The sequence below is a fragment of the Sinocyclocheilus rhinocerous genome, unplaced genomic scaffold, assembly GCF_001515625.1.
Source record: "Sinocyclocheilus rhinocerous isolate Xijiao unplaced genomic scaffold, SAMN03320098_v1.1 scaffold1063, whole genome shotgun sequence".
In the NCBI taxonomy this organism is placed as follows: domain Eukaryota; kingdom Metazoa; phylum Chordata; class Actinopteri; order Cypriniformes; family Cyprinidae; genus Sinocyclocheilus; species Sinocyclocheilus rhinocerous.
Genome location: NW_015625586.1, coordinates 1746408 through 1761576, shown reverse-complemented (window position 1 = coordinate 1761576; position 15169 = coordinate 1746408). Strand labels below are relative to the sequence as shown.

The 15169-nt window shown below is 36.8% G+C and overlaps 1 protein-coding gene across 1 annotated transcript; it reads left to right on the top strand.

The window, feature by feature from the left end:
* Window positions 1–736: 736 nt before the first annotated feature.
* LOC107754939 (serine/threonine-protein kinase NLK2-like) lies at window positions 737–14769 on the top strand. The gene is made up of 12 exons (XM_016571588.1): window positions 737–982; window positions 2692–3000; window positions 3287–3416; window positions 3565–3620; window positions 6819–6925; window positions 8141–8226; window positions 8300–8509; window positions 9037–9138; window positions 9251–9337; window positions 11945–12143; window positions 12238–12331; window positions 13060–14769. The coding sequence occupies exons 2-12, from the start codon at window positions 2693–2695 to the stop codon at window positions 13106–13108; spliced, it is 1428 nt and encodes a 475-aa protein (XP_016427074.1). The 5' UTR covers window positions 737–982; window position 2692; the 3' UTR covers window positions 13109–14769.
* Window positions 14770–15169: the final 400 nt, after the last annotated feature.

Genomic DNA, 15169 nt, shown 5'->3' with positions numbered 1-15169 from the left:
CACCTCAGAGGTCTTGCCCTTTTAGACTAGTAATATCATAGGTCATAATATTTCTGATACATGGCTTCAGTTTTTAGTTTTATGGTGGTTTATTGGCATGGCAAATATTTGTACAATGTATTGCCAAAGCAATTGCAGCGTTGTTGTGCGAAACACTAAAATACAATAAAAAGTGCTAAATGAAAATAGAGCAAGACAACATAAATTATGGGAAAAAGCCTAATTGGTGGAGATATTAATAAATATTATATGTAATATTTATATAATAAGTAGTGCTGTCAAACTAATCAAGTTTTTGTTTACATAATATATGTGTGTGTATACTGTGTATATTTATCATGTATATATTAATACATTTTTAATTTATAATATTATAATGGGACCTTATAGCAAATATTGTTTCACTTTCACAGTTTTTCCACAAATTTTAGTATTAACTGCATTCATCAAGCTCAACCTTTCAAACCTGTTACCCCGCTTGATAAACCTGTTAAAATAAATGAACACAAAAACGAGTGATGATAATTGTGCATCACACAATTTTATAGTCTCAGATTATAGTAAACCTCTTAAAACTAATATTTACCTTTTTTATTTTTTTAAGAAAAAAGTTTCTGGTTCTGCAATTTGTGCCCTATTCCTGTAAAGCATGGTGAGTGTATAATTAGCAGAAAACAGTGAACGGTTAAACCGCGTCCCTCGCATTGTTTACACCGGTGGTCCTCCCCTCCCCCACACACTCATCCCTCCTTTCTTTCACTCCATCCCCCTCTTCCAACTCCTCCTTCTCCCTCTCCACCGCTAATTCCAACAGCTGATTTCCAGATCAGAGAGAGAGAGGAACACGGCGAGACAGTTCAGGTTTGGAGCCGGCTGCAGCAGAAGGATTTAAAGCGAGCAGAAATGCAAGGAGAGCGCTGCGATCCGCCAGCGTCCGTCATGAAGATCTGAGCTCCGCCGCCGCTGCCATCAATTCCGAGAGGTTAGCCGCTGTGCTAAAGCTAACACTTTACAAACATCTGCAGCCAATAAACCGACATTATCGGCCTTTACTACGAGTTACAGCTCACCTTTCCTTTTCTGTGTGCATTATGTTGGGTTATATTCACTTTATGTTGTTATTTTCGCTCTGAAATGGACCGTTTGTGCATATAAATATCATATATAGGTCACAGAGCAGATTAATTAGCTAGCTAGCCGGAGGTAACAGCTGGTGAGGTCGCGTTAGCTACATTATTATTAGAGTTAACTGACTTGAAATACTATCAAACTAAACAAAAAATGTAGAGGATTGAGATATGGGCTGCTGTGGTATGTGGAAGGGCTAATAGCAGCTTAAATATTAACCTTGTAGCAAGTTGTGTCATTGAAGGGTAGCTTGTTAGCTTGTGTTTATAGAGGAACAACAGCAGCTTGCGAACAAAGATGAGGAACAAGACTGATGTGAACTTTCCAGACGTGCTGCAAGCACAAGTTTTTGCAGGCTATTCACACTGATATAACAGAAATGTGCTGTCAGACCACCGACCGAGCACATGATTAAAGTACATCAACCTTTGGCATGCATTTGGTCTAGTAATGTTTCTGAGTGAGCTGCACTGTTGCAATGCGGCTGCAGGAAGTAAACACTGGCTCAACAACTTGTATTTCCTAATATTTACCTATGTTTAGGTTCAATATTTTGTTATTTATTTATACCTAATTCTTTTTGGACTGGTTAACTGTTGGGGAAGTCTTCACCTTAACAAATTACCATAGTGCTATCACGGCTATTCAGACAACATCGTTGAAAGGAATAGTTACATTTATATAATACATACATTTAAACATTATAACGTGTCATATAAAACTTTAATGTGACCACAACTTTTAAGCCCCCAAAATGACAAGAGCTATTTCTACCCTATATTCTCAAGTCATATGGTAACTTTGTATAAGGAGCAAGCAAAAATAAAAGGCATATTTCACTGGAAACTGCAATGCAGATTTTGAATGTCATTTCACATTCTACATATTCAGACTTGGAGTTTGGTTATGACACACATGAGAACTGATGTTGCAAACTGATGAATGGCATTTAATTGAGATTCAATGGATGATGCCTGTTTTATTCCTTTTGTGTTCCATGAAAATTTTGTGGGAATTTTCTGTAATTTTGGTACATCTCAAGTTTAGCATAATATGAAGCTGTTTTTGCACTTATTAATTTGTTACGAATGTCCTGGTTTGCATCCAGGGTCCAGAATTAACACCTTGCCAATCGCCAAATACAAGTGAAAATTAGCTTTGGCTAGTAAATTTGCCAGGATTTTCTGTCAGTTTGGTGCATAGTTTGGTCTCATAATAAGAAATTTGTGTTTATAGAAATTTTAGGACTGCAGGTAATCAATTTAAAGGGATAGTTCACTTAAAGCGAAAATTCTGTCATACTTTACTCGCCTTCATGTCACTCCAGATCTGTATGGCTTTCTTTTTTCTGTGGAAAACAATTTAATGTATATTTTATTGTATGTTGGTAACTAAACTGTTTCGGTTCCCATTGACTTCCATTGTATGGACAAAAAATACCATAGAAATCGATGAGAACTGAAGCCGTCTGGTTATCAGCATTCTTCAGATGCTGACAGAATTGTTATTGTTTTGGTGGACAATCGCTTTAATGACAATTCCTCACCTGTGTTTATCATGTAGGATGGCTTTCCATGGATCCTCTCGGCCAACAGTGTGTGGTAACTTGTTCCCTGGATCAGACTTAGGCCACAAGTATTTTTGTGTCAACACCACGACCGGCACTACCTCAACGGGCCTCAGCGCAACACCAAATCCGACTGGACCCAACGCTCCCGCTGGGACTCCCAGACACCCGGCGTCTCTTGGGGGCAGCGCAGGCGGAGGTGCGGCCATCCCACAACCTCACAGTAACCCAGCAAGTGAGGTTCCAAGTCCTGCTGAAATGGAGCCTGATCGGCCTATCGGTTATGGTGCATTTGGGGTGGTCTGGTAAGTCCTGCTGTCATCTTAGCACACTGATTTAAGATGACCGTCTGTCATGTTGTTACACTACCATTCAAAAGTTTGGCATCTGTAAAAAAAATGTTTTTTAAAGTCTCACCTTGGCAGCATTTATTTGATTACAAATGCAGTAAGAACAGTCATATTGTAAAATGTTTACAATTTAAAAATTCTTTTTCAGTGTGTTTTAAAGTTTAATTAAAATTTGACCAAATCCCAAAGTTTTGGCAGTGGTGTTATATTGCACACTCTGGCTATCCATTTGCATTGATAGGTCTGTGACGGACCCTCGGAATGGACGTAAGGTGGCTCTGAAGAAAATGCCGAATGTCTTCCAGAACCTGGTCTCCTGCAAACGTGTGTTCAGGGAACTCCGGATGCTGTGTTTCTTTAAACATGACAATGTAAGTTTTGCAGGTGGAAAAGGGAAGCTTGCATGCATGGGTGGGCATGAAAAGAGAGAATGGGTTTATTGTGAAAGACGGTGTGTGTGTTTCCAGTTTTGGAACTTGATTGCATGTTTTTTGTAATGATGGGAATTTGCTTTGGTAGGTGCTGTCTGCCCTTGACATTCTCCAACCTCCACAAATCGACTGCTTTGAGGAGATGTATCCTTCAGACTCATGCTTCACCTGAAGTTGTTCCCCCTCTGATACTTTTTAACTTTATTATTTTATTCTCTTCGTGCCTCAGTACTAGGGGGATTCAAGGGATGTTCCACTCAAAAATGAAAATTCTCTCATTATTTATTTGTACTCATGCCATCCCAGATCAGATGTATGACTGATTTTTTTTTTTAGAAAAATAATCTTTTTTTTTTTTAGTCCATATAATGCAAGTGTACAGGACCCCCAAAGCTGATGCTTAAAAAAACCGCACAAAGAAACACAATGGTAACACATATGAACCCAGATGATGCATCAGTGTCTTCAGAGGTGGATTGTCTTCATCTGTGTTCATCTGAAGAAAGTTGTTCTAAACCTGTGTGAGCTTCTTTTTTTCTGCTGAACACAAAAGAAGATGTTTTGAAGAATGTTGGGAAACAAACAGTTGCTGACAGCCATTGACTTCCATATTATGGGAAAACAATACAATAGAAGTCAATGGTTTCTAGCAACTGTTAGGTTACCCACATTTTTCAAAATATCATCTTTTGTGTTCAGCAGAAGAAAGACACTCATACAAGTTTGAAACAACTTGAAGGTGAGTAAATGATGACAGAATTTTTATTTTTAAGTGAACTATCCCTTTAAGTAGTTGATTTGTTTCCATTAGGAGTGTTTGACGGTATATATCATGCGGCAGATGGTATAACGTTGAACCGCAGTAGCTGTATTTGCATGTCTATCAGTGTTGTACTTTATGTTATCAATGTGAAAGTGGGAGACATGGAGTAAAGGCAGACCCGAACATGACCCAAACATGTGAAGACAAGGAAAATACTGTGTAAAGAGTTTAGCTGTTTGCAGAGCAAATTGGTGTATTAATATTGAATGTAACTTGCATATATGTGTATTTTCTGTTTTGCAGTGACTTAGAATTTGGAACTTTTAATCTTTATAATATAAATTTTTACAGCACAGGCTAGTATTTATTTTTAACTTTGGTTTAACATAATGTGAAGCTGGTTTTGCACTTATTAATTTATGAATGTCCTGGTTTGCATCCAACATCCAAAATTAACACCCTGCCAAGCGCCAAATACAAGTGACAATTAGCTTTGGCGAGTAAATTTGCAAGTAGCTGTGTTAGGAAGTGCAAAATGCTAGAAAACCTTTAAAATAATTCCACTGCCACAGTAATAGATTATACAAATATTAGGGCTCCAAAACACACATATATTACATAAACAAAAACTTTTATTTTGGATGCGATTAATCGCGATTATTTGTTTGACAGCACTAGTTTACATACTATATGTGTGTACTGAGTATATTTTTTATGTATATGTAAATACATGTATAAAAGAAAAATTCACGTTAAATCAATCGTTGCCAAATTTCGGTACCTGAGAACGCATCTGGGCGCATACACTACAGAGAGAAAGAGAGACCCTGTGACGTGAGGTCACCTCTGCAACTCGTTCAAACAACACACAGGGCAAGCCTTAATGTTCTGAAGTGTGGTTACATTTCTAGGGCCATATGGTTTTTCTGAGAAAACGCGGACGGGATCGCGGAGTCCATTCATAAAAACGTAATTTACTCTATAGCGCGGAATGACACGGAATTCGTCAATTTTGGATGAATAAATCAAAAGTAGCCACTGCCACTTAATTCGAATCGCAATATGAACTAGTGTCTGTGAATATTAAAATGCAAAAAGACGGTTTAAATATGAATCCTGCATGTTCCGCTTGCCTCTGTATGTATGAATGGCGGAAACGCGGTTTTGTTTACTACACAAATACTGAAGCACGCGTGAGGCTCGCGGTGATTTTCGGCCTCTGCGTCTCACTATATGATGGCATGAACACAAAAACTTAATCTCCAGAGCTGCTGTGAGAGTCACTTCACGAGAATTTTACCGTTTCATTTGTGAAAACTAGCACCATCATACTGTATACACACAAAAACTTCATGGCAACCTGTCAAAATAAAAGTACGGTTTCACATGTAACAGAAATATATTACTCTTGTATTACTTTTGTACGGAATAATTGACGACAGGCTATTGAATTATTAGAAAAATAATGCACACCCGAGGTGGTGATGCGGCCACGACGCAAAGCACGCTTGAAAATGAATGAATGTTATTGAATTATATGCAAATTATCAAACGAAATGTATCATTTTAAAATCTAAAGGATACTTTTCAAACAATAGAAATATTTCACAAAAATATACCATTTTATTATATCAGTTTAATACAATTAATATACATTACTGTTCTGAGGTCAGTAAGGTTTTTTTTTTATGATTTTTTTTTGAGCAAGGACAATAGATCTTTGTAACAGATGTTACATAGACAAATGTTACATAAATGGTCTATTTCGAATTGATTTCAGCTATATTAAAATAGAAAACAGTTATTTTGAATTGTAATAATATTTTACAATATTCTTTTTTTTTTTTGTATTTTGGATTAAATGCTGCCTTGGTGAGCATAAGAGATTTAAATAAATAAATAAATCTTACAGACCCCAAACCTTTGAAGAGAGAAAGAGAGACCCTGTGACGTGAGGTCACCTCTGCAACTCGTTCAAACAACACACAGGGCAAGCCTTAATGTTCTGAAGTGTGGTTACATTTCTAGGGCCATATGGTTTTTCTGAGAAAACGCGGACGGGATCGCGGAGTCCATTCATAAAAACGTAATTTACTCTATAGCGCGGAATGACACGGAATTCGTCAATTTTGGACGATTAAATCAAAAGTAGCCACTGCCACCTTAATTCGAATCGCGATATGAACGAGTGTCTGTGAATATTAAAATGCAAAAAGGCGGTTTAAATATGAATCCTGCTACCGGTACCGTACCGGTTAAAATGTGAACAGTACCCAACCCTATATGTAAATACACACATACATGTATAAAGGAAATTTTATATATAAAATATTTATATATAGTATAAATTATATACAAGTATAAATATACAAACATATATTTAAAAAATATATACATATATGTGTGCGTGTATTTATATATACATAATAAATATACACAGTACACACACATATAGTATGTAAACATAAACTTTTATTTTGAACGCGATTAATCGTTTTGCAGCCCTAACATATAGTAGAAGTTGTTATTGTGGCTGTAGGTGTTTTGCAGGTCAGTTGTTTTCTTAACTGGGTCTGTAGATACGTGATCACTGAGCTCATGCAGAGTGACCTACATAAAGTCATCGTTTCCCCTCAGCCTCTCACCACCGATCACATCAAGGTGTTCCTCTACCAGATACTCAGGGGTGAGTTCACATGGGCATATGTCACTTTTGGATTACATTTTTCTTTTTTTTTTAATTTTGGGAATCTGGAGTATTTAATCAGGACAGATGAACGTTTGATGTGTTATATGCCTGTGTTGCAGAATGGGATTATCTTTGACCTTGTAATCATCCTGTGAAGCTTTAATCTTATGTTCTGAAAATAAAATTTGTTAGCAAAATCCCACTGAACTGTTAATCTTGTTTGGGGCACTTTTTACTCTTGTTGCTGGGCGAGTCCGGTGAATCTTTTAGCTGAGGCTGTATTTGTTTATAATGAATCTGGAGTAGGGCTGACAATATTAATGGCGTCGTACTTGTGAAATGCTTTGAATACCAAAATCCGATATCATACAGTGAATGTACATAAAATGTTGTGTTAACGTTGCCACACTATTAGTGGAGAGCAAGAGTAATTGTACCCGTATATGAGATTGATGTGTGATTTCACAGGTTTGTTATTGGTGCTTGTCCATTGTGGTCATTTTATGGTTTTCATCATTATTTTAGTTAGGATTTTATTTTATACACACTACTGTTCAGAAGTTTAAGGTTTGTTGAAAGAGGTTTTTGAAAGAGGGTCTATTATGCTCATCCAAGCTGCATTTATTCTATCAGAAATTCAGTATGTGAAATGATGCAATGATGTGAAATATTATTGCAGTATAAAATAAGTGTTTTCTATATGAATATATTTTAATAATTTATTCCTGTGATGGCAAAGCTGAGTTTTCAGCATGTCTTCAATAAAGTTTCTGATCTTTCAGAAATCATTCTAATATGCTGATTTGGAACTTGGAAAAAACATTTCTCATTATTATCAATATTTTTGTGGTATTTTTTAGGATTATGTTATCAATATAAACTTTAAAAGAACAGCATGTATTTGAAATGGAAGTCTTTTGAATCATTACTGTCACTTACTTTGGCTGGATGAAAAACAATACATTTATTCTTACGAAAAAGCACCAGATACTTCAGATATTTCCTTTCATTTTGTTTTGTGTGCCTGCCTTTCAAATTATGACATGAACTAGTGGAGGCAAAGTACCTCTAACAACACAGGTGTTGGTTTTAGCAAGTGCAGGAAGTATTAATTTTCTAATTAGGACAGTTGGCGCTTGGTTGTGTGATATGTTCTTCCTTTATGTCACTGTCAATGTCCTTTATGAGATGTCCTCTCTCTGTTTCTCGCAGGGCTGAAGTACCTGCATTCTGCAGGGATTCTGCACAGAGACATCAAACCAGGGAACCTGCTGGTCAACAGCAACTGTCTGCTAAAGGTAATGTGTACATCAAATGTGCTCAATCAAATAATAATGGCAAAATGAGATGTCACTTTTCCTTCTCGTTTAGATTTGTGACTTTGGCCTGGCGCGAGTGGAGGAGCCGGATCCTTCTCGTCACATGACCCAGGAGGTGGTGACCCAGTATTACCGTGCTCCAGAGGTTCTGATGGGATGCCAGCATTACACTTCATCTATAGATGTCTGGTCTGTAGGCTGCATCTTCGCAGAGTTGCTGGGCAGACGTATTCTTTTCCAGGCTCAGAGCCCCATACAACAGGTAATAATGTACACTACCGTTCAAAAGTTTGGGCACTGTTTATTAAAGAAATCTGGGGGAAAAAAATCCCATTTACAGAAACAAAAGCAGCACAGCTGTTTTCAACATTGATTAAAAAATGTTTCTTGAGCACCAAATCAGCATATTAGGATGATTTCTGAAGGATCGCGTGACACTGAAGACTGTAAATTAGTAATGAAATAATGAAAATTAAGCTTTACCATCACAGGAATTGTAAAAATATATTCAAATTGAAAACAGTTATTTCAAATTGTAACCATATTTCAAAATATTGCTGGCTATTTTTTTTGTATCAAATAAATGCAGCTTTGGTAAACATAAGAGCCTTCTTTCAAAATACATTAAGTAAGTCATACCGACCTCAAACGTTTACGTACCGCTACTATATATTAAAGGATCTTGTTTTAATATACACTCTAATCTTGCTGAAAATTAGGTCCCTTTAATAAATTAGATTTTGAGAAATACTGAATTAAAGTGTTTCTCCTCCTCTCTTTTTCTCTCAGTTGGATCTGATCACTGATCTCCTCGGGACTCCTCCTCTTTCTGCCATGGCATCCGCGTGTGAAGGAGCACGAGCGCACATTCTTAGAGGACCCCACAAACCAGTTCAGTACCCTCCTTTACAATGATTTATTAGTCCATAAAGATGTCATGCACAAATCTGTCCTCAAATCAAATACAATATTCTAACTTTTATTTGTGCTTTCTGTCTCTTAGCCCTCGCTGTCTGTTCTGTACATGTTGTCAGATGGAGCAACACATGAAGCTGTTCATCTTTTGTGCCGCATGCTAGTTTTTGATCCAGTGAGTATGACTTTTCTAGATCACAATAACTGTCTGCATTTTGGCTAATGTTTTTGTGTGATTTATTTATGGCCTATACTTAAAGTAATAGTTATTTTGCGGCTGTATACACGCTTCTGTAGTTGTATTTTATAACATTTACATATAAAGCACACTGTTAAAATAAATATGTGACCCTGGAGCACAAAACCAGTCATAAGTAGCACGGATATATTTGTAGCAATAGCCCAAAATACATTAGTATGTAGTAGTATTAGTAGGGGTCAAAATTATTGATCTTTCTATATGCCAAAAATCATTAGAATATTCATGTATCAAGTTCATCTTCCATGAAAATATTTTGTAAATTTCCTGCTGTAAATATATTAAAACTTAATTTTTGATTAGTAATATGCATTGCTAAGAACTTCATTTGGACAACTTTAAAGGCGATTTTCTCAATATTTCGATTTTTTTTGCACCCTCACCCTCCTATCCTAACAAACCATACATCAATGGAAAGCTTATTTATTCAGCTTTCAGGTGATGTATAAATCTCAATTTAAAAAAATTGACCCATATGACTGGTTTTGTGGTCCAGGGTCACATATTTGTAATGCTTCCTGTTTGGTTTGTAACTCCTACTTAGATGCGTTAAAGGCACAATATGTAAGTTTTCGCCACTAGAGGTCGCATTATTCAAAACAATAACAAAGGCGAAGCTTGATGAAGCTTTGAAGGCCGATTTTCACGGATGAGGTAATTAATTATAATTTTTTTATTACCTGTACCTTCCACAGTTATTCAAACAGCGAATAAATTATACAGAGAATGCGAGCAAAGAACATTTACATTGTTAAAGAACATATGACTGACTTAAGTTTAGCGTGAGTTTAAGCACTCTCAGAAAACTCCAGTTATAATCAGTAAAGCTGTCTATACACGGTTTGATGAATGAATCTCTTGTCATACGTACATCTGCACTTAGTGGTTTATGATGAGAGAATTCGCGCGAGAGCTGAATTCAGTCAGCGAGTGCGTGCAGTGGACAAAAAACTCATCTGAACGCCTCTGATTGGCCATTGCATTCATAAGCTCAACGGACTCGTGTGTGATTGGTTATAATGCGCAACACTGTAAAAACGCATATAAAAATCATGGTGCAACATTGAGCAGATCTAAATTTAATGCTGCGGTCAACACTTTTCATTTCATTTTCGATTTATTCGCGACATCCGTAATGGATTTAGTCTATCTGTACAGCAGCATTAGTGTCCGTGTGTTGCCATACCCTGCGTCCCAATGTGCATACTATCTACCCTATCTGCCCTAAATAGTATTGAAAATTACTAATATCACATAGAATTTAGGATGGGTAGTATGCACATTGGGACGCAGGCACCACCGTTTCTACAAGCGGAAATTGAGGATATGTGGATATTACGTCATTGATAGGCGACAATGACCAGGGACCAGCCATTATTTAAAATCGGAATTTCTCTGGATTTACAAATACTTGGGAACTTTTGGGATAACTTAAATACACAACTGCATGAAATATATCGCACTGTGCAATAGGGCTGCACGATTATGACAAAAATCATAATTGTCGATTATTCCCTTGAAATTGTAATTGCGATTATTAATTACGATTATCACAATTTACATTGAAGATGTTTATACCATTGTTTGATGCAACTGCATGGCGTATTTTTATATGAAAATAAACAAGCTGAAAACACTCTAACTGAAAAAACCTTTAGTGCTTTTCTATAGTATTAAGCCTCAAATGTCAACTATACATCGGATTTGTTTCTTCTTTAAATTATAAAAAAAGTAAAAATATGAATGTTTATAATGTTATACTAAAACTAAAACAATGGAAAAACCCTTAAGATAACATGTAGAAAGAAAAAAACGTATCTTAAGCACACAGAATAACATAAGTGGACTTTGAACGATTAATTGCCGCTTTGAACGGTTACGTAATTGTGGCATCCATAATTGTAATCGCGATTAGAAATTTGATTAATTGTGCAGCCCTACTGTGCAAGTAGTTTTTGGATATTTTATTACGAAAATCTTACGTATTGTGCCTTTAATATGGTTTTGTATGAGTAATGAGAATATAGTGAATCATCACTGATGTAATCGATGATACTTTTACAATTTAGAATACATGGTTTAGATTTTAAAGTGTAATTTATTCCTGTGATAGTAAAGCTGAATTTTTAGCATCATTACGCCTGTCTTCAATGTCGCATGATCCTTCAGAAATCAGTCTAATATGCTGATTTGCTGTTGAACTAATTATTGTTTCATCACTGTTGAAAATAGTTGCACTGCTGAATATTTTTTGTGGAAACTGTGATACATTTTTCAGTATTTTTTTAATATGTTCAAAAGAACAACATTCATGTGAAAAGGAAATCTGTTGTAACTATTTAAGTGGCTTTACTGTCACTTTTGGTCAATTTAATGTGTCCTTCTTCAAAGTAAGAACAAAACACTTGACCTCATACTTTTTTTTTTGTATTATTATTATTATTATTATTATTTTGGAGTGAAAATGACTTCAGTTCTTCTTCTTCTTCAGGTAATAGTCTGTGTGTGTGTCTCCATCTATAGGCTAAGCGCATCTCGGGCAGTGACGCTCTGTCTCATCCGTATTTGGATGAGGGTCGTCTGCGGTACCACACCTGCATGTGTAAGTGCTGTTACTCTGTGCCCAGCGGGAGGGTGTACACCCGAGACTTTGAGCCGCCTGCGGATCGCCCTTTCAGCCACAACTATGAGCAGAGCATGCACTCCGTCTGGCAGGGCAAAGGTGACTCACTCTGGCGCTTTGTTACAATTAAATCTCCATCATCTTTTGACATGAAGGACCTATTTTGATGACCTGTTTTCTCTCTTCGTCTCAGAGCTCATCCATCGTTTTATAACAGAGCACCAGCAAGGCAAACGAGTGCCTTTGTGCATCAATCCCCAGAGTGCAGCCTTCAAAACCTTCATTAGGTGAGTATAAGAACAAGTGTTTTTTGACAACTCGTCTCTTTTTCCAGTATATGCACTCAAAATTAAGCCCCTGCCCTTTTTTAGAATTAATCAAAAGGGGCCCCTCTCAACAATGATCAACAATACAATTTTGGTCAAAAAAAAAAAACCAAAATGCATTTGAATTATAATTAATATAACAACTTGTACAAAGCAGTAACAAATTGCTCAAAATTCAGAAAATTCCCATTTATTTGATCGTACGTACCATGCAGTGGAAAAAAGCCATAATATACAGCTTACCAATTATTTTTTTTAATTATTATCATTGTTGTTGTGATGTTACAGTGTGGTCTCTATAAAAACAATTTTTTTTGTATAGTTATTAAAGAGATGGTTCACCCAAAAATGAAAATTCTGTTAATAATTACCCTCATGTCCTTCCAAACCCGTAAGACCTTCATTAATCTTCAGAACACAAATTAAGATATTTTTGATGAAATCCGAGAGCTTTCTGACCCTGTATAGACTGCAACACAACTACTACGGTCAAGGCCCAGAAAGGTAGTAAGGACATCATTAAAATAGTCCATGTGACATCATTTGTTCAGCGTTAATTTTTTGAGGCTACGAGAATACTTTTTGTGCAAAAAGAAAACCAAAATAACGACTTTATTCAACAATCCATGTTGGCATAAAAACATCCATTTTTATGCAATCCTGTAAAACCATTTATTTCTTTATATCAGATCCACAGCCTGGCATTCCTCAAAAGTATCAAGGAAAGAAGAGAGATGAGGTGGATTCTGGGAAATGTGGATCATAGGAGCAAGCATGCTTTGGAGATGAAGATATGGATCACATGCTTTTGAATGAACTCTCAGCACTCATTCCAATTCGACATGGGGATCTCTCAGAAAAACAGATCCACTTAAACGACACTGATGAATAATGCTTTTGATGCTGCTGAGAACACTTTTATACTGACTGTGTGCTTGAGGATTACGGGAAATAGAATTTTCCACAGAAATAAAAAAAAGAAAAGAAAATGGATTGTTGAATATGACTAAATGAGCCAACGTCAATGTTGTGCAATACAGATATCTGGAATAATGCAAATGACGAGACTGCGCTGACCATGATTTCACTAACAGATGAGATGACAGTGCCCACGAGTCCATAGCATCGCCCCCGCGGCCATTTCAATCTGCCGCTGTATCTCCAAACTTTTATCACTGTGTTCCTTTTGCGGGTTCTTAGGTTTTATTCTGAAAATTCTGGTAACCAAAAGTTCTTAAGTCTTCTTATTTTGTTACTGCTTCATCATTCAGCTGAATGCTTTCTGTTCGATATCACTCAGATTTTCTACTTCTTTTTTGGGGGGAACCTCTCAACATTTCTTATGAAGCACCCTGTGCAAATGATCCCTGAGCAAATGCATTCGAGATTTAGAGATGGCGGCGTCTCGTGATGACAGACGTACGTACGTCTTTATCTGTGGAACGTAGGTACTGTGCCGTCCCCACCTGAAGCATCTTCCCAAAGGTCCCGCCCCCCTCCTAGGACCAAACGAGATCGATATCAGTATCCTGCTCTCTGATTGGGCGAGGCTCTGTAGGCAGAGAAGATAGATTGAATATTATTTATTTTCTCTTTTTAATTTATTGTCGTCTTGTCCAGCTTGTTAGGTGTTTGTGTTTGGCGGACCAGGTGCGTGGGTTTCATGGCGGCATGAGCGAGCCATCTGGTCCATGAGTGATTTTGAAAAACTGTGCAGGTTCGGAGAGTTTAGGGAATGTGCAGTGTCGTAAATTTTTATTTTATTTTATTTTTTTAAATATTTCATTACCTCAACCGGCCCTCATTTCACTGGGCTGGTGTATATAGACTGAACCCAGTCGTTTATCAAAAATGTACTGTAATGCAGTCGATTGGCGTCAAGTGTGTGTGTGTGTGTTCCTTCACTGGGCCGCAGTCTCTCTCTTAATCCATCTGCTTTTCTTTTTCCTTCAGAGCGGATTGTCGAGACGGTGGCTTATGGTTAATTATTAGATAGTTGTTGGGGAAATGCTGCTGTTTGTGTAATACCTCCAAAACCTCCCCGACTCATTTGTAAAAGTAACACGTCTAGAGCTCAGGTTTCATATTATAGGATATGGACTAGACTGTAGACACTGTAGACGTGGGTCCAGGCAGTCACCGGTGCTCTCTGGGTTTATTGCAGAGCTGAATACTCAAAAATGCCCAGTACTGTAAGCGTTTGCCTCCTACCACCAGGTGGCAACACAAGCGAAGAGCACGATTGGATGTATCAAGGCAGTTATTGCTCATCAATAATGTCTCTCAATGCATGTGTGTATGGACTTCACTTGGATTTGCAATTGCAGTGCATTAGGAGTTTTATTTTAGAAATGTTTATAAATGTGCTGTTGCTATTTAATTTTTTTCCCCCTTTTTTCCCCCCATGTATTGTGACCATTTTTTTTTTTTTTTTTTGCTTTTGGTTTAAAGTTTTTGTTTCTTAAGTTGATGTTGTTTTTATGACCACTTATGCTATTGTGTTGGTAGAAAAACTAGCAAAATAGTGACGGGAATGAAGATCAGTGGGTTGGTTCAGTCTTACCGACTGCCAAGCAGAAAGTGAACATTTTAAGTAAATGGTGAATTTCTTTTAGTCGTAAGATAGATGTTAGACATTTTTAAGAAATTCATAACTTGATATTCGTGGTAATGACTATTATGGCTTTGATAAAATGATTGAACAGTTGTTTTAAGATGGTTATTACTTTCTTGTTATCTGTTGTTTTCTTCTTCTTCTTTTTTTTGTCATTGCATTTTAGAAGAAAAAAAAATGTTTTT

What these genes read in the sequence shown, in the direction of transcription:
- LOC107754939 (XM_016571588.1), top strand. Translation starts at nt 2,693, where the DNA reads ATGGCTTTCCATGGATCCTCTCGGCCAACAGTGTGTGGTAACTTGTTC. An exon ending in CCTCTACCAGATACTCAGGG is followed by an intron (nt 6,926 to 8,140) that starts GTGAGTTCACAT and finishes TGTTTCTCGCAG; the next exon opens with GGCTGAAGTACCTGCATTCT. An exon ending in TTAGAGGACCCCACAAACCA is followed by an intron (nt 9,139 to 9,250) that starts GTTCAGTACCCT and finishes TCTGTCTCTTAG; the next exon opens with CCCTCGCTGTCTGTTCTGTA.